This window comes from Durio zibethinus, chromosome 5, assembly GCF_047325235.1.
Source record: "Durio zibethinus cultivar Kanyao isolate XHJ-2024 chromosome 5, ASM4732523v1, whole genome shotgun sequence".
NCBI classification, from domain to species: Eukaryota; Viridiplantae; Streptophyta; class Magnoliopsida; order Malvales; family Malvaceae; genus Durio; species Durio zibethinus.
The window spans coordinates 22420643-22440154 of NC_143166.1; the positions used below are offsets into that span (position 1 = coordinate 22420643).

General features: G+C 34.1%; 2 protein-coding genes across 8 annotated transcripts; one reads left to right on the forward strand and one right to left on the reverse strand.

The window, feature by feature from the left end:
- The first annotated feature begins 201 nt into the window (after window positions 1-201).
- LOC111283235 (uncharacterized) lies at window positions 202-8486 on the forward strand. 6 transcript variants are annotated; one of them, XM_022871698.2, is made up of 12 exons: window positions 202-551; window positions 1192-1236; window positions 1389-1462; window positions 2356-3222; window positions 3332-3422; window positions 3500-3625; window positions 3763-4557; window positions 4658-6439; window positions 6533-6841; window positions 6938-7010; window positions 7555-7697; window positions 7886-8486. In XM_022871698.2, exons 1-12 carry the CDS (start codon window positions 476-478, stop codon window positions 8215-8217), a joined length of 4713 nt encoding a protein of 1570 aa, XP_022727433.2. In that variant the 5' UTR covers window positions 202-475; the 3' UTR covers window positions 8218-8486. The 6 variants fall into 6 exon arrangements, with proteins under 6 accessions (XP_022727433.2, XP_089616985.1, XP_022727432.2 ...); XM_089760859.1 differs by having other exon boundaries at window positions 2356-3022; window positions 3105-3222; window positions 4658-6841; XM_022871697.2 differs by having other exon boundaries at window positions 4658-6841.
- A 2308-nt stretch (window positions 8487-10794) lies between these two features.
- LOC111282527 (catalytic/ hydrolase) lies at window positions 10795-14600 on the reverse strand. 2 transcript variants are annotated; one of them, XM_089760860.1, is made up of 10 exons: window positions 14283-14600; window positions 14060-14131; window positions 13870-13949; window positions 13349-13448; window positions 13204-13257; window positions 12559-12636; window positions 12216-12313; window positions 12064-12121; window positions 11347-11451; window positions 10795-11190 (listed from the first exon to the last, which is right to left on the reverse strand). In XM_089760860.1, the coding sequence occupies exons 1-9, from the start codon at window positions 14553-14555 to the stop codon at window positions 11389-11391; spliced, it is 876 nt and encodes a 291-aa protein (XP_089616986.1). In that variant the 5' UTR covers window positions 14556-14600; the 3' UTR covers window positions 10795-11190; window positions 11347-11388. The 2 variants fall into 2 exon arrangements, with proteins under 2 accessions (XP_089616986.1, XP_022726373.2); XM_022870638.2 differs by having other exon boundaries at window positions 11347-11468; window positions 14283-14572.
- Window positions 14601-19512: the final 4912 nt, after the last annotated feature.

Here is a 19512-nt window from a genome sequence, read left to right on the forward strand (position 1 = left end):
ACATTTTTAGGTTTAATAAAATGTACAAAATTTATTTTCTATTTTTTGATACCAACACAAATTATAGCACATAAATTTTATATAAAATATAACAAACATATAATAATTCTCTGTGTTTTACATAATATAAATACACCAAACATTATTTGGTGGATATAGCATAAATATGAATGTTCCCTTTCGCATGAAAAAAAAAACATTGGGTAGTGGATTTCGCCTGTTAGACCACCCAAACCCTCCTTACCCCTTTTCTTCCTTTCTGTATCAGACTCTGGCAAGCTATACCACTCTTCCTCGCTTGATAAATTGCCTCTTTCAACAAAAACTCCCAATGTTTCATAAAATCTCATTCTCCCTCCTTTTCTCTTCTTTCTGAGCTTTGTTTAAATCACTCTCCCTTTACTCTTTCATATCCTGACTTCACCCTCTCTTTCTTTGACACTCCTTATTGTATCTACGACTTCCTGTCCGTCCGATGGCTGAAGGCAAGCTTGATCTGCCTGCCGATCTACTTTCATCTAAGCCGTTTGATCGCCCGTGGACCTCCAAAGGTACTTCCTCTCTCATTCATTACTTTCCATTCATTTTCATACGGTTTTTCTTTTGTGTTTATTCGCTCGATTTTTGCTGACGGTAGAGCAAATGTGAGGTTTCCGGATTTTATCGATCTCAACAGTAGCCTTTCCGAGTAGTCGTACGATTTAATTTATGTTACTGGATTCGGACTTCCTCTTTTAGGGTTTTGAACTTCTTGAGCTCTTGTTTTATTTTTTGGGTCTATTACACGATTGATTTGATAGTCGTACTCTTTTTTTTTCAATTTATTTTTCATATTAGGACATGGTTCGTACTCTTTCATTTTCGTGGAATAATTGTAATTTATGCTGCCATTTCATTTTTTTTTCATTAATAGAACAACTATCATCCAATGTCTTTGTTGATTAGTTATTGAACTTATACGTTTCGGCTTGATTTTGCAACTGAGTACGTTATAGTTGCTAGGAGATCTTGAATTTCTGAATACCAATTAATATTTTCTTGACCTATCATTTTTTGTGTTTTGTGGCTTCTGTTGGGGGAGAATGAATGTGTGTCTCTTGTTGTCTATGTTACAATCAATTAAATGAATTATATATATATAAAATTTAACTTTCTTTTCTTCTGTTTTCACTTTTGCACATCCTACAACAGTGGAAGCTTCAGGAGGAAATGAGGAAAAAGTTGATGAATTGAAAGGTAGCTTTATGTCCATTGATCTTGCAGTGGTTGTGTTGTCAAATAAGGAGTAACTTGGTCTTAGCTATTTTGCTTGCTTCTCTCATTTCGTTTTGTCATGGTTTCTGCTTGGTTTTGAGTCACACTTAATTTGATTTAATTGGTTGCTGCAGATCAACTGGCATCAGAGAGCAGCATACCTTTGTCTCCACAATGGCTCTATGCTAAACCCACTGAGACAAAGATGGTATATAGGTTTCCTGAGTTTTTTTTTTTTTTTTTCATTTTATAATATTGACATGTTTACCTGAGTAGATATAAAATGGAGCTAAAGTTTTATACTCTTAATATGTAATTCTTTTAGGGAAATTCACAATTGTAAATTTTCTTAATAAACTCATTGTTGGAAAATATTTTAGTGTCCAGTCATGTTGGAGCCTCAACTTTATCTTCTCTTTAATTAATATACCTCTTCTGCTGTCTAAACATATCATGGTTTTGCATTGCCTAAGTTGTTAAAGCTTCTCTTTTAATTTTATGGTGGAGAAACAAAAGTAACATTCTACCTAGTGCATATTACCGGTCCCGAAGTTCTTAATGTACTTTGGATACTCTCCTACCCATAGGTCTTACTATGTTACTATTCTTGTTAATAAGACTTGGAACATGGGAGTAGCTTTAAACTAAGAGTTCAGAGTAATCTTTTAAGGTTAAATATGCATGCGATGGCAGTTCAGGCATTGTGGTATAAACTTTTAGTTTTTCCCTCAGCATTTGTGCTGCAGGTTAGAAATATTGTATCATGGAACTTGATATCCCCCCACCCCCTCGGGTGATTTTGCAAAATTTGACACAAACTTGGTTGAGACAATTAGCTTGAATACTTTTAGGGCTTTGTAACATGTATGTACATTCAATCTTTGGCATACGCCTCTGCATCAAATATTGTTTTCTATCCTGGTCACTTGGGACTTACAACTTCTGTACGGAAAATGAATCCATGTTTTTGCTATTTCTTATAGTAGTATTTCCTAAAACAAGCTTTATTGACATACTTTGATTGCCTTTCACTTTAATGAGGTATTGCCAAATGTTATACTGCTTTGCATGCTCCCCTCACTGCTTTGACATGTATATCAGGATGCACGTTTTCAAAATTCCGTGTCTACTGGAAACTCCAGTGATCCCAACCAGAAGGAGGGCTGGTGCTTGGATGGATCTGAGGAGACAAAAGATTGGAGGAGGATACTGACTGAGAGTGAAAGTAGTCGCCGCTGGCGTGAAGAGGAAAGAGAAAGTAGCTTACTCAGTGGTAGGAGAGACCGCAGGAAAGGAGAGCGACGTCTTGACACTACTTCAACGAGAGAAACAACTGAAAGTAGATTGTTGTCATCCTCTGATTGGTGTCATGATGGTAATACTCGTAATCCAGGGCATGAATCTCTCCGTGATAGCAAATGGTCATCTAGGTGGGGTCCTGAAGACAAAGAGAAGGAATCTTGTTTTGAGAAGAGGATGGACACTGAGAAGGAGAAGGAAAATACTAAAAGTGACAGTCAGCCATTTGTTAGTAGCAATCGTTCGGGTTCTGAGCGTGATATAGATTCTAATGATAAATGGAGGCCACGACATAGAATGGAGTTGCATTCAAGTGGTTCAACTACCTCTCGTCCTGCTCCTGGATTTGGACCTGAGAAAGGAAGGTTGGAGAATCATAACCCTGGTTTTACCATTGGACGGGGAAGGTCAACTGGTGTTGGAAGGTCATCATGTGCAAGCCCTATCGGTGCCATTCACTCATTTAAAAGTGAAATTTTACCTGGAAAACCAAACCTTTTTGCTGGTACTTTTCGCTATCCTAGAAGTAAGTTGCTTGACATTTATCGCAGGCAAAAGCTTGATCCATCTTTTGCTGCCATGCCTGATGGGATGGAAGAATCACCTCCTTTAACTCAAGTGGGCATTATTGAACCATTGGCTTTTTTTGCACCTGATACTGAAGAGGAGGTAACATATACTTTTTGTGATTAGCTTTCCTCTGTTCATATAGTGATTTGTTACTCTATGTCTTTCATTTCTCTGGTAATAGATTAGTTTATATTCATAACACTTACAGGCTATCCTTAGTGATATATGGAGGGGTAAGGTTACCAATAGTGTAGTGTACAATTCATGCAGACAGGGGAAATCAAGTGAAAATGTCTCAGGTACAACTTTATACTTCGATCTTCCCTCAATTTTCTATGCTTGATGGTTTATCTGACTCTTTCAATTCCTTGTGTAGAAGTTGGAGACTCAGAATCCTCTGAGGGTAAAGAGGGTATCCTCAGTCACATTCCTACTGGAGCAACTAATGATACCTTACAAGAAGCTGCAAGTGCTGATGCTTATCGAGCTCCTATTGAAGCTGGTAAGTGATGATTTGTCTATTACTCGAAAAGGGAAAGATAATTTGGCTTAAGTCCTTGTCCTGGTTTTACATAAATTGGAAATATGGTGCTCCAACTGTTTAGATGCAGGAAGGAAATTAAGTGTGTTTTGTTTCAGGAAAAAGAGTTACTCATGAAGAAGAGGATAAAATCGCTTTTAGTCCATCAAATTCAGATGGAATTATACCTACAGTCCCTAAACCTAATGGCCTTTGCAGTGCAATAGAAATTGGTTCTATTCACCCTAATATGAGTGAAAATTGGCAGATGGAATTATCTTCTTCTGGCCATCCTCGATTTGGTGGCAGTGAGCCAACCCCACTTTTTGATATCAAATTGAATCTTCCTGGTGATTCAAGTTCTCTATTTCATGTGGCCTTTGAGCAAAATCAGATTAGTGATGGGCAGCTAATGGAGAGTAAAAGTGGGACAAAGAGTTTGGGAGCAGCAATTTCTCCTGAGGAGTTTACTTTGTTTTACATTGATCCTCAGGGGAATACCCAGGGTCCGTTCCTTGCGGCTGACATCATAATATGGTTTGAGCAGGGTTTCTTTGGGCTTGACTTGCCAGTATGTCTGGGAGATTCTCCTAAAGGAACTCCTTTTCAAGAATTGGGTGATATCATGCCACAGCTGAAAGCCAAAGATGGACATGCCGGCATTGTTAATTTGAATTGTAAGCTAGAGGAGTCTGGGGCTTTGGGAGGAAATTTGGAAGCTAGTACACCTGCTTCTGCTCCAGTCAGCAACATTCCAGATTCATCCACAGAGAATGACCTGCATCACCCACTGTCTGAGTTCAACAACCTCTCATCTCAGCATGTTCATTCGAGAATATCTGAGCCTGAGGCTCCACTGCAGATGCCACATTCTCAGGGTCAAAATTTTGAAGATTTTGTTGCACAAGATGAAGGTCTTTTTATTTATACTTATTCAGTGTGTTTGAACTGTATTAACCAGTAGTTCCAATTCTTCTATATATTCTATGCTGATGATTAATTGTTTCTTTCCAGAAATTGTATTCCCGGGAAGATCTGGAAATTCTAGCTATAGTGTTGTGAAGTCTTCTAGCCATGTTAATGATCCTGTGGCAAATTCTGGTAGCCAATTGTCTCTTCCAAATGAGTTGACCGAAATTGATGTACCAAATCTAAGTGGTAATAAGCTGCATCATTTTGTCTTATTGTGGTCTGAGCCTGAAGGTGCTCAATCAAGGAACAACCAACCTTCCAATGTTCCTTTTGGCATTGGGAGGGCTGCTCCATTTGGTTCTGTGGCTGATCCAGCTGTTTCTGGAGAGCCTTGGTCTGATGTTTATAGGAAAAGTGTGCTTCCTGACCACAACTTGTTTCAAGATGCTTTGGCTGCTCAGCATATTTTGCATGTGGAGCAAGAATCAAACCATTTTGATGTAGCAGGGCTACTTATGTCTCAACAAGTTCAGAAACAGCAGTTCCAACAGCTAAATATGTTGTCTCCTCATGGACGCCTTAATGAATCGGTTCTGGAACATGTGCCAAGTCAGAATCAGAATTTTCTTCAGCAGCGACAATTGTCCAACCTTTCTGCACCAGATGTGGAACACCTTTTGGATCTAGAGATGCAACAGCAGCCGCAGCTTCAACTCCAGCAGTATCAATTGCAGCAACAGATACAGTTCCATCAGCAGCAAAAGCTTTTACGGGAGAGACAGCAGTCTCAAGTTCAACAACTTCTCCTTGAGCAACTGTTGTGTGGTCAAGTGCCTGACACTGGCCTTGGGCAGTCGCATTGTGATCCTAGCAGATCCAATAATGTTCTTGATCAGGTTTTATTAGAGCAGCGGCTTGTACATGAGCTTCAACAACAGTCGCATAATCATCCAAGACATGTTCCATCAACAGAGCAGCTTATTCAAGCAAAATTTGGTCAAGCACCACTAGAAGAGCCTCAAAGGAACCTATTTGAATTAATTTTGCTGGCACAGCATGGACAATCACAGCCTTTGGAACATTGGCTTCTTCAACAAGAGCAGCTGCAGAGGCAGCTCTCAATGGGACTGAGACAGCATAATGAAGAACATGATTTAGACTCCATATGGCGAAGTGATCAGACCAATCAGCTTCTTAGGAACCATACTGGTATTAACCGACTTCATTCTTCAGGCTTTAGCCCATTAGACTTTTATCAACAACAGCAAAGGCCTATCCATGAGGAGCAGCTAAGGCATCTAGAACGCAATCTTTCATTAAAGGAGCAGCTTCATCAAGGGCTTTTTGAGCCTTCGTCGTTGCAATTTGAGCGATCAATGTCTTTGCCTGCTGTTGCTTCTGGTGTTAATAAGGATGTAGTAAATGCTATGTTTTGTGCTAAAGGTTTAGATACACGGGAGCCAACCACTCATATGCAATCTGCTGGTCAAGCTGTAACATTTTCTTCTGGTGTCCACCCTCATAATCCTCACCACTCTTTAGTCCCCAATCAGGTTCATGCTTCTCAATTGGATGCAAATGACAGCTACTGGTCTAAGAGCAATGGCCAACTGGGAAATGACTGGATAGAACCTCAAATCCAGAAATTGCATTTCAATTCTGAACGGCAGAAAAGGCATTCAGAATTCAAAATGACTTCAGAGAATCCTGGCTTATGGATGTTTGACAGGCTCAATGATGACAAGTCCAGGCAATTTTTGATGGAATTGCTGCATCAGAAATCGGGCCATCAACCTGAGCCATTAGATAGGTTCGCATCTGGCATCTATACAGGATCAAGTTCTTTGGATCACCCATTTAGTGTTCTAGCAGGGCAAGATGCAGGTATAAACAAGTCATTTGTGGTAGATTCTTACAGTTCAAGTTCATCTGAACCGTTGCATATTTCTTTCACTGATAAGCTGGCTGGCGGTTCAGAATTCAATGAAAGGCTGCCATTTAGAGCTGAATCTGTAGCATTTTCTGAGGGACAGCCATTTTTGTCACCCATCAGTGAGAATGGTCATGCAATTTATGGAGGTGCTAATGTGACTGGGTTGTTAACTGCGAGCAAAGAGTTGTCAGATGTGGAGTGGAGAAAGAAGGGATCTAAAAGCAATGCAGTGACTGTAGGCTCAATGTTTGAGGGTCAAGACAGCATGGACAAGTCAGGAGGGTTTACTTCTGCAAACCAAGGGGAGATTCCGATTAATGCTCTTAGCAGTCATTCTTCATTCAGTGTCTCTGGTAATGTTTTTGTTATATGTTTTTGATATGTTGCTTTCCTTCTTGAAAAGAAAAAGGGAAATATGACTTACAATTGATTTTTTGAAATTCTTATAGGTGGAATTGCTGGCTTTTACAATAACCATATTGGATCATGCAATTCATTTTCGGACGATATAGCCAGAGATTGGTTAGTTTCATGTAGTTTATTTATTTATTTTACTTTAATAAACTGGATACTGTTGAGAAGCTGTATGTTTAAAGCGTGGATGGCCATGAAAGGTGTTATGACTGAGCATTTTTCAAACATTTGCACTGAGTTTGGACTTAAACTTAGAAAGTGATCCTGCGTTTTTTGGTTGCCTCACCTTATCGACCCATTGGGTATCTTGTCTGATTGTACTGGTTGCCTTACTATGGCATTAAACTATTGAACTGGGAGAAAATGGAGTTAGTCTCTTTGCTTGGAACAACTATTCCATCATGCATCGGCCACTTTATTTTTTTATTTTTTTATTTTTTCTTGTTTTCTCATTTTCAAATAACCGCAGCTTTGAATGCAATAGGAGTGTCTTTCTTATACTGCCTATAGTTTCGCTATCAACCAGTTGGAAATTTACATGTGCGGGAGGATGACTGTAGTTAATAATGTATTGTTATACTAGTGGGTTTCACCTTTTCTTTAGTGACGAATGCATCATAGTTATGCTTTGCTCATTTTGTCCTTTTGACAGTGTGCAAGTCCCTGCCAAAGCTCAAGACAATATGTTGCTGAGGCATATACCCGTCTTCCGTGCTTCATTATCTCAGGAAGGATTGTCTGATTGTGACTCAGATCCTCCTATCAGGGGAAAAAATTCTTTAAGCAGCAATGAGGGTAATATGGGCATCTCAATCACTTATATCTGTTAAAACCTTTTAGTGAGAAACACGGGGGAAAGATGGGTAGTGGTAAATCATTGAGGAACGTGAATTATTTCAATAACACCTGACTTGGTTTATTATATTTTCTCTCTAGTCTACACTGCTTGAAAGTAATGCTTTTCATGTCTGCATTATTCCCAGGAGGAAAGCGAGAACCTGGGGGAAATCTTGCAAACCATTTGGACATTGCGGCATCTGCCAAGAAAGAGATGCACTTCCGGAGTACCTCATCACGTGGCGATGGTGACGTCTCAGAGGCATCATTTATTGATATGTTGAGAAGTAACGCACAGAAGAATGCTGTGCCGGAGGTCCATGGAACAGGGGGCCCAGAGTCTTCCGATGGGATCCATGGGGGCAGGGGTGGCAAAACGAAAGGAAAGAAAGGGAGGCAGATTGATCCTGCACTTCTTGGTTTTAAAATCACAAGCAATCGCATTATGATGGGTGAAATACACGGTATAAATGATTAGATCGATTCTTCTGTAATTTTGTATGACATCTTCCCTTGTAAGCTGTATGGGTTCGAAGCTCTTGGCGGAAAGCGTCTTATAAAAATTTTTATATTTTTTTTTCCCTTTTTTCTATCTCCTTGGTGAAAATGAGAATACAGGATGCCCGGTTTAGAAATCCAATGGTAGGACAAGTACCGTGAGTCAATGACAAGCTATAGATTTGTATAGACTAACAAATCTTACAAGGAGAGCTCTTATATTTTGAAGCTGGTTTCAGTTTAACTTTTTGAATCGATTCTTAAATTCTTTTATTAGCGTTTTAATGATAGGCTTTTATTTTGAACTAGTGATCTTCAGTCGGATCATTTTCCATTAACACTGTGAAGGGGTTTAACTCGTTAAAAATATCTAATTCATTTTAATTAATGGTGTTATGGTGCTAATTTTTATGATATGGTTTATTTAAATCGTTTACATATCCTTTAGTGTAAATATGTAAAGATCATTTTAACCCTTTAATAATGATTTTGAACAATTAATTATAAAATTATTCACCAACTTTATGAGGATTTTTGTAAAGTTATTTTTATGAATGTTAAAATTAAATTACTAATAAAAACTATTTTTTGTTTAAGCAATTTATTCTTTTAAAAGAAAATTAAATAGGTTAATCGTTTTTAATCATGTAATATCAAATTTATTTCCACCTGTTCAATAAACCCGTAACAAATGTATCTTGCAAATGTTTAAAACTTTTACTCGTTTCTGTTCATGTTTATCCATATAATTATTAATGCTTTACCTAACAAATAAAATTAGTAAACACAACTGTGATCAAATCTATCCTTTGTCATGTATGGTAATTGCTGTTAAGTTGTTTCCAGTTACCATCCTTATGGACTTTGAGGTGATTAGCTAGACAATGGTGGCTTCGTTGTCTTCTGAGAAACTGCAAGATTTGAGAAATTTTGGAACCAAAGATCAATTTTTAAGTAAAAGTAATTATTGAGCAAGTTCCACATATCTCACGCTAAAGCGGTAATGCTTTACATTTTTCTTGAGGGTGGGATTATTTTGCACCCCAAAAACTCTCGATACACCCGCACAAAATTAATCAAATAAAAAAATTTTTAAATATCCATTAATTAATTTTTTTATCCTTTACATCCATTCTCATTAAATTATCACAACTAAATATTTAGAAAATTTTTCAATATATCAAAAATACAAATTTGAAAACTTCTTAATTATACTTAGAAATTTATTTTAGGAAAGCAATACAATTATCCGAAAATACATTTTCAGAAATAATTTATTACTTTAGTTTGTTTGTTGCAATATCCAAATTGATATACAATGATTTCTTCGATATATGCGATGTTTAATTGCGATAATAAAAATTTTTAATTTTTCGATCAGATATTTTCATTTAATAATGTTCGAAACATTTATCAATTCTAACAAACGTGCATTTAAAAAATTTGCTTAATACAAAAAGTGCTTGTGTAAGTAAGCTACTGTACCATGTGCAATGAGGCAATCATGTTCCATCTCACATGATGCAACAATTAATTTGCATAAGCGGTCTTTTCATACTAAGTGATTCCTTTCATATGTGCATCTATCAAAATTACAAAAATATTGTAAATGCTATTTAATGTATAGTGCTTGGTGGTTGAAAGATTAAAGATCCCTATTGATAAAGTTGTTAGTCTACTAATGGAATAATAAGTTAATTTTTGTATACTATGAAGTTATTTGATTTTTATAGGTGGTAAAATGTTATTATGTATCGAAAATTCATTTTCAAAAGTTTTTGAATGATTCCGGATATGAATGTCTAGAAACCATTAAAAAATTTCGAAAATATGTTTTCAATGATTTTTAAAAGTTTTTGAAATTGGATTTTCAAAAAAAGATTTCAAAATGAATTGTCGATACATTGAAGAAGTTTTCGAACATTCATTTTCGGAAACTTCAACGCATTCAAAAATATATATCTAAAAGACTCAAATCACATCTTTAAATTGCATCTCTAAATATAAAACCTTAAATCTTTGGAAACTAAATACAAAATCAAACAAAAATATAAAAAATAAATGATTTACCTATGATTTTAAGCTATCTAACATCAAAATCAAAATTGGACCTTGAATTAGGACTCTTAAAAGATTTAAGGTTTTGGTGAAGAAAAAAGAAAGGGAGTTTAGGATGTTTGGTTTTTTAAAAAATTAGTGTTTTAATTCGAGGTGTGAAGGAAAGAAAGGACGGATGTTAATAATAATGGGATGCATAAGAGAGAAAATGAGGTTGTAAACAGTACCTCTCATTTCTTAAACAAGTTCTTTGAACAGTCGTTTTCCGGTTTCATTAATATAAAAATCAGTTAAAGATTTTCCCAAAATCAAAAGATAATATATAGTAGTCATCAATGTAAAATATACAAGTGGACCGGATTTAACCATGTAGCTCTACCATTATGATATGCTTTTGAAGGATAATCTATAGGTCAATGATTTTCCTCATAAAAGATTTAAATTTCTAAATCCTAATAATAATAATAATAATAGTAATAATGTACATCAGAAAAACATGTTAACGAGGCAAGATAAAGATTTAGTATGTTCTTATTACTAGAGATAAAGTCATTTTTTTTTTTATACAAAGAAAGGTATAAAAAAGGCTGCAATCTGAAGATAGAAGAAATTATAGATATTAGAATTCGAATTTCAAACCTATTATATGTCATTTCTTAAGAATGACTGCATAAATTAGTTGAGCTAAATTCCAAATTACTAGAGACAAGCTCATTGACATTAAAGAAATTCTCTGCCTGCCTAAGGAAGCCATTGACCTTGAAAGAGTTGCATTAATGTTTTACCCATGATCCATACTACTTCGGAAGATGACGAAGATGCCTGACTCGCAATAAGATATGCTGCTTCTTTTGCGGCTTTATATCCGCATTCAGGAACAACAAATGGGAAATCACTGCAATTGTACATTAAAAAAATCTCCATTATACTTTCCTTTGTCGTCAAATAAACCCCATTCAGCAAACCCACCCCCACCCCGCTCTTCTTTGAGAACTTAAACTTTAGGTTGAAACGTGGCAGAATAAAAGATAATTGCTAGACAGACAGTTACCTTCCCCACATGACACGGTTTGCTCCAAAGCTTGAGATAACTTCAGCGAGAAGTGGAACTAAATCCTGGTAGGGGAATGACATTCTTGACACCCTGAACAATGCACTGAATTTGACATATACCTGAATGATTAAAATTAAATCTGAATGACTAATAGTATATTATATTTCAATTGGGTACTACTGCCAAAAATTGTGTGATCTGTTAATAAAGCGTTGAATTCTTAGTTATAATGATTGTGGTTTAATTCTTGGCAACCTCAAGTATAAAAAAGAATCACATTCATCCACCAAAAACAAGTGCAGATGATACAAAAAAGCTTTGAAATTAGAGCATAAATTAGAGCTAAAATGGTGCATATCTCTCTTGATAAAAGCTGACTTCTTTTCTTGCTGCTATTTTAAATGGTCTAGAAGACCCTAGGCTGTTTCTTATAATAAACAAGGAGGTGCTTACCATCAATAACTTTCCAAAATAGTGTTAGAAACATTTAAGACTCTTAGTTAAAGTTATATGGGAAAGGAGCCATAGAGCCGCTTCTTCCAAGGTCATATTTTTGGAAATTGAGGAAATTTAATGCTCTCCACCAGTGTTTAGACTAAAACGAAATTTCCAATGGCCATTGTTTCTTCATGATGGTGGGAATAGCAAAAACGAAAAGCACAAGGAATATTTCCATGAATTCACTGAAGATTGATGGTATATATGTCTCTGTACCTGTGGGAATCTGGAGAGCTTTAAAAGCTCAGAGAAGGCAAGCTTTTCCTCATTATTTCTGCAAGGTAAAACAAAAAGAATAGTAAATATGGTCTTTACAAAGATTAAGGTTGAAATATTTTTCCCGAAAAAGACTAGTCACAAGGGCCTACGTTGGTGGTTTGCAAAAAGCCAAATGATCAAGCAAAGTAACTGTTGAAGGAAATTCTGTGCATAGTTCCTTAATATCTGAAATATGAAGATTGAGGCCCTGAAAATGTCCATTTCATGAAGATGATATCATCCCAATCAGCCAAATATAGACTCAGACTTCAGATTAGCACTTCGCCACCAGAACAAATAGATTATGGAATCATCTAGTACTATTAAGTTCAAAGTAAAATTCTCCCTTCAGAAAGAAAATTAAGATCATTCCCTATTCTGATTATATATAAAGATCACATGAGCTTTTTCATTTCTATTAAGTTGATTAAAGATAGGGGAGAACTACAGTACCTTCATGCACATGAAACCCACTGGCACTCCAAGCTCTCCTGCTTTAGAAAACATTGCCTTGCCAACTTCATTTGTCATCTAGGTTATTAAGAATGACAAAAATATCACTATAACAATAGTAATAGTATGCCTTAGTTCTTTCCCTCTATTGCGTATAAAAGAAATAACAAAGTAACAACCCACCACATGATACAAATAAAATACCTTGAAGGAATATATGATTCATATCTGAAGTTTACATGTCTATTTATGATAAGATATTTATTTCATATGGCCAGTCCACCTAAAAAATTTCCCCTGGAAGGGTCATCTCAATTGAACATATAATTTAGGTGAACTTTTACCAAAATTCTCGGTAAATACTTTAAAAGGATTTCAATGTAAAAAAAATCATCTGCTAATTCATTGTATGCTTTGTTTCTTCAATGAGTTGATTGGCCTCAGGACCAACAATCGGTATTTATCAATTTAATATAAATGAAAAAGGCTAGAACAAGACATCCTGGCTTTATTTTAGACTTGGAACCAGTTACTCCAATTAAAACCAGATATATGGATTGAGTGTTATGGAACTTCGTGTGGATTATAATACAGTAAAGGGATGATATCTTGCCTAATAGCTGAAAAAGATTCTGAGATTAATACCCGTTGACCAGAAGGCCATAGATAAGGATTAAAGCGAACAGCTTGATAACCATCCTGGCATGAAAAATCAGATTCTAAGAATGGTTCTCCCAAGAAAATATAACAAAAATAGGAGTTATCTGATAAAAGAAAATAATTCAAAAACCTTCAAAATAAGATCTTCAAGCTGCTTAACCCCATTTCCATCTTCTGCAGGATTTGCAAGGCAGCAACCAACAAATTTGGTGGGGTATTTCTTGAGGACACTATCCAATCATTATGTTGGTGTTAGGTATGCAATGCTTTCCTCATTTATGCAAGCAATGAGGTAGTACGAAAATATTGTCAAATACATGAACCTTTGATGACAATTGGATCATTCCACTATGATTTAAGGGCCTTAGAAGGAATGTTGCTCAAAGTATAACCAAATCCTAATTTTAAATCATCGGCCTTAACCCTCTGTCATATAAACAAAATGCTAAATTATCAATCATAATACTTGCATAGCCCATGTGCAGCACTCTTGTCAACACCCAGTGTTTTTTATCCATTTCAAGCCAATACGTTCATGTGGCTTTATAGCTTCATAAAATGTAACTTCTCACAGAAAAGTAGGGTGGATAAAATATTAAAAGAAATAATCAGAAATGGCTAAATGCTATTTATTCTAATGTTTCAGCAGACCTCGTCACCAGTGAATGATCAAATTTGTGATTTATGGGCTGGACAATCAGTGCACCATCTACACTTGCTTCTTCCATACACTGCAGGAAGAAAAGAATTAACCATATTTCATCATTGGATGATTGCCCAGAAGTACAATAAGCGAAAGCAAGAGGCTCAGGCTCATAAAAGGCAGTCTTTTACAGCTTACCTGGAGCAAGAAATCCAAATGTCCAGGCAAAGTGGGGTTTTGCCCGGGAAAGTAAGGATATTTATCAGCAGCCTGTATAAAAACATTTTTTTTTTTAAAAAAAAAAAGAAAGACAAGGATTGTTAGCCATCCTCGAAAATTAGTTTCTTGAACTTAAACAGAACCTTTAGTACCAATATGACCAAAGAAATTGTGTAACGCAAGAAAGAACAGATCGGTTTACCTCTTGAGGAGATGCCCAAATGTGCAAATGTGAATCGATGGTCTTGGCTTTGACAGAATTTTTGTTGGTTTCTGCTTTAGGGGATGCCATTTTTGTTGCAGAAGCTTGGAATTGTGTTTTCCTGTAGAAGGTACCCAATGTGGCTTGTCGAGCGTGGCAGTCACCGAACATGGATTCTGAAATCAAAGGCTTCACTGACCTTACTGCCATCACTGAAATTAACGATAATGGGTAGTAAAGTAAATTGAGTGACCGTAGACTTAGAAATACCATAGTATACTTAATACTATTTTTTTTCTTTTTTTTCTTTTTTGCCGAGTAGTACATTTTAATTTTTTTATCTCCAAATTTATAAATATAAAAAGAGATTTTAAATTGTATAATTATGTGCTCTAATATAATTCTTTTTAACTCCTGTTTTGTATTGGTTAGCTTTTATTTTAAAAAATAAATATTTAAAAATATACACATAAATATGTGTGTACACAAAAAATACACACATACTAACACACACACACACATATATATATATATATAATTAGTTTTTTAAAATTTGAAAAGTTGTTCTTTGAATTCATTGGATAAAAATTAAAAACAAAAAATATTTCAAGAAAGTATAAAAAAGAAACAAAAAATTAAAATAACAATTCAAGTGAAGAAAAAAAACATAATAAAAAAGAAAAAGACAAACTAACCTCATATAATCTTACAGTAGTAACATCATGAAATCTAAAAAAATTAAAATGAAATCTTAATGGAATAAAATCTCTATTCTCTATCACCACAACAAACTTATTTATGAATTAAATGAAGAAAATCATAAATCATAAACAAACCAATAAATAATCATAAAATGAATATAATAGTTGTAAAAATCCAAATAATTAGAAGTACAAAAATGTGTTTTTTTTATCTTACCAAAATTTATATTTGAATCATTAATCCATGAAATATGAAAACATTAAAATTAATATAATAATATTTTATGACTCTTTGTCTTCTTAATGTTTTAATTATATTAAATGGTTAATTAAGTATAAAAAGTTTTTCAAATAAAGTTGATTTATACTACTTTATCTTTTTAAATATTTATTTTCAAATTATTAATTAATAGAATATGAAGTTTTGAAATTACTATATTAACATTCTTTTCTTTTTACTTTTTATATCCTATCATTTCAGTTAAATTCAATTGTTATTGAAATATGAAAAGTTTTTCACAATAAATTGAATATAGAAATATTATTAATAAGACAATATCTCATATATTTTCCTTTTCCTACCATTTTAATTAAGTTTAATGATAACAACATGAAAAGTTTAAAATTTTGATTTATATATTTTTCTTATCAAATGGTTATTTTCAGATTATGAATTAATACAATTTGAAAAAATTAAAATCAATATGCTAACTTTTATATTTTAGTATTTTATTAATACTAATTGATTACTTTTTTTTGTAAGGTTGTAAGTGCGCAGGTCATTAGCAAGTAATAAGAGTAAAAGTAGGGTTTGTTATTTCCTTGAGGATTATATGGTGATGCCAAATCAAGTATTGAAAGTATGCCTTTTAACCTTATATCTAGATAACTGAAATTATGGAAGACTGAAATGAAAACTAATAAGCTTGATAATGTAAAAAGGCAAACCAACTAAACAAAATAAGAATCTTGCTAGCAATGGTGTAGGTTGAATGGAACAAAGTAAAAGGAAACAGATTTGCAAAAAAAATCTTTGAACCAAATGCTTAAAGTTGCAAAATGGGAATGGCCAAATGTGCTTCAAAGAAATAAAAATGATTGCAAGTTTAAAATGTAAAAAAATAAAATGCTTTTAAGGGAATTTTAAGTGAATCAGAATTATATTAAGTGCAATAATAAACAAATCGAAAGCTTTAGAATGTAAACAAAAGTGCTTAAGGGAGATTAAGAGAAAACAATTTACTTGCATTAAACTTAATAAAAGAGAGATTGTGTGAATGTAAAAAAGACTTAATATTAAAAAAATGTTAGCAAAAGTAAAGGCTAAGTTGTCATTTTAGCCGAATGGAAAAAAAATAACTAAAGAAAATTAAAAAATAAACTAAAGAAAGAAAAGTGGAAGAAAGGATAGAAGCAGAAGATGGAGGATGCGATGCATTACAAGTAAACTTCATAGCCTATTTATAATGTAAGTTTTGGTCAATGAGGATGAATCTAGACACTCTTGACTTTGGTAGGTAATTAGTTACACTCCCATTGATTAAGGAATTATACATGAATGTGATTGATCCAAATCTTGCTCTTGCCTTTAATACCATTGCCACCCATATTTTTTCATTCAAAAAGGGAAATTGGTCAAACATTAAAGTCCATTTCATGGGTGATTTAGCAAATTAACATTCATGGCAATATCTCATTGATTCCGCACAGATACTGGATTCTTAAAAAAATTTAAGAAATCCAAGAATTGCTTTTGTGTTTAACCCAATGTTGCCTATAATTTGCAATCCAAAAAAGGCATCTAGTGAAGCATTGAAATTCATATCATGTGTGATTGAGCAAATCAGCATTAAAATGCCATGTCTCCTTAATTCCACATAAATCATGGGATTCATTAGAATTTCCAATATTCACTTTGGCATTTATTTTAGCTTTGGCCAAATATCCTTTGGATTTGCATGGGTTTCTTGGTTTGGCTTCTTGATGTGTTGAACATGCTTGCCATCTTTTCATAGATCTCATTTTTGCCTGCATAGCCTTATCACTTTTGCATGGTTTGCATGGGATTTGGTGTTGACATTTAAAATAATTAATTTCTTCATGTAAAACCTGAAAATCACCAATTTACATCATTATTGAGCAAAATTCATGAAGATTTTCAAAATTTTAATCTTAAATGATATGTAAATAGCTATGACATATAAGGTTATCATACCTCCACACTTTGTTTTTTGCTTGTCCTTAAGCAAAATTCGTAAGTTATTAGTGCTAACAATCGCATAAATGCGCTCACAATCAAAATTTCACAAGTTATCAATCGTGCACTATCGTATAATATCAAGATAGTGGTGAACATAGTTGTACATAAAACTTAATCATAAGTAGCTATTACATTAATACATGTGAAACCAATCTATCTCTCATCTATGCATGCAATCTAAGTAAAAAGTATGTAAACCATACCATCACATATTGAATAAAAATGAAGCATGCTTCATAAGTTTACTTTTTTCATTCTATCTTTACTAATGTAGGTTTACATACTTGACTTAAGATTAATAGGTTTTTATTGGTTCGTAATATAAGGCTTGGGTTAAGGTAGGAAAAAAAATTTAGGGGTAGAACTCTTTTGCTTACTTAAACTTGGACTTGAGAACTTTTATAAGGTTTTTCAAGGTAAAGGCATCTTTATTTATTTATTTATTTTTTCACATGGCCATTTTTTTGTTTTTTTCACTTTTTTTCTTTAGTCATTTTGGTTTTTTTTTTTCTTTTGTTTTTTTTCTTCCTTACGCCTCTCTACCTCCCTAATATGATTTGTTCTCTTATCTTGTCTCTAACATGCATAAGCAATATAGGTTAGGTAAGAAAAAGAGATAATTCATAAGAAAAAGGCTTGAGCCTTTTTTATATGGGTAAATAATTAAGAAAAAAGATTTATTAGGCTCAAAGTATAGGTACTAAGGATGATTTATTCATGTATAGGCTTGAAAAAGGCTTAAACGGCCTAAATCATGTCTTAAGTTAAGTACAACCTAGAATTTCACCTCAAGGGTGAGTAAGTAAATTCTAAAGTTATACTTATGCCTTAATTCTTTATGCAATTTTATAGTCACATGACTTTTCACAAAGATTTATGCATGTCAAAAATCAAGGTGATAATTCACAATTCCACAAATAACATGCTTACGATTTCACTTCATCTTTTCACTATGCTCATACTTGTCTCAAGATCATACATAAGTCACTTAGGAATAATTGTGGAATATCAATTATGATTGCAACATGATGATTGAAGGCATATCAACTTGGTTTGAAAACAAAGATTTTGTGGTAACCTTTTTGAAAAATTTTTGACAAGATTTTAGCACAAAAGTTTCCCTTTTCCACACTTGAATTGCATTGCATTTCAATTGAAATAGTTAAGAATTTGGGGTAAAGGAAAACTCCATGTTCTTTGTTTCTTATGGTCAAATAGTTTGGGTTCCATCGCTCATCCTTTCTCCATCTTTATTCCTAAAACAAATCAAAACAAAATAAAAATCAAGGTAAACCTATTTGAACCAAATAAAGAAAACAAGTAAACATAACAATTAATATAAAATATAGGTTGCCTTCTAAGCAGCATCAGTCTTAGTTAGGCTGGACCATACCTAAATATCTAAAGGGTTATGTGACTACACCACACTTCACACCAGCATCCACCTATTTAATGGTATTTTTACTTACCTCATCTTTATTGAAAAGCTCCAAATAATAGTGGTGCTTAATTATTTAAGCTAAATTTCCCACCTCTATCAATGTCTTTAGTACAGCAAGATTATGGTAGGTGGGCACTAGCTTCAATACTCGTGAGAGAGGTATAACCATGCAAAATATATGGTTAGTCTCTAAGGTTAAAGGTTCCTCCATGGTTGGTATAATCAGAGTGGGTGATGTGTTTTATTTTTTCTTAAACTTGACAAGGGGTGTTTTTGAAGTTATAAAGTTTTCAACCAAACAACCTTCATCAACTTTGTTATCTAACCCATTTAATTTCGTATTATGCATTTGATTTTTGTAGGGCTATAGAATTGACAAGGATAGACTGTAAGGGTCAGGTTCAACTTCAGTGGGACCAATGCTAGATTTATCAAGAATGTCCAATCCTAGAGCTGATTCTACTTCTTTTTCATTAGAATGATCATCCACTTCTTCCATTTCTTCACAATTGTCTTTCACCTCAAGTTCTATACTTTTCAAAAGTGCTCTTGCATATAGGATGAGTTCTTCATCCTCCATTTCAGAATCCCTATATTCCTTCTTATCTTCCTACATAGTGTCTATTTCTATATTACTAGGTAAGGTCTCTTAAAGTCATATGGTAAAAGCATTTGCTAACTGTTGACCATTCTTCTCTACGTTCTTAAGAGAGGCTTGGCTTTGAAGTATTTGATTTAACCTTTCCTTTAGGAAAGGTTTCTTTTCTTGAAGTGGGGGATCATATTGTATAGAAGAATGGTATTGTTGTGGTAGAAAGTCACAGGATC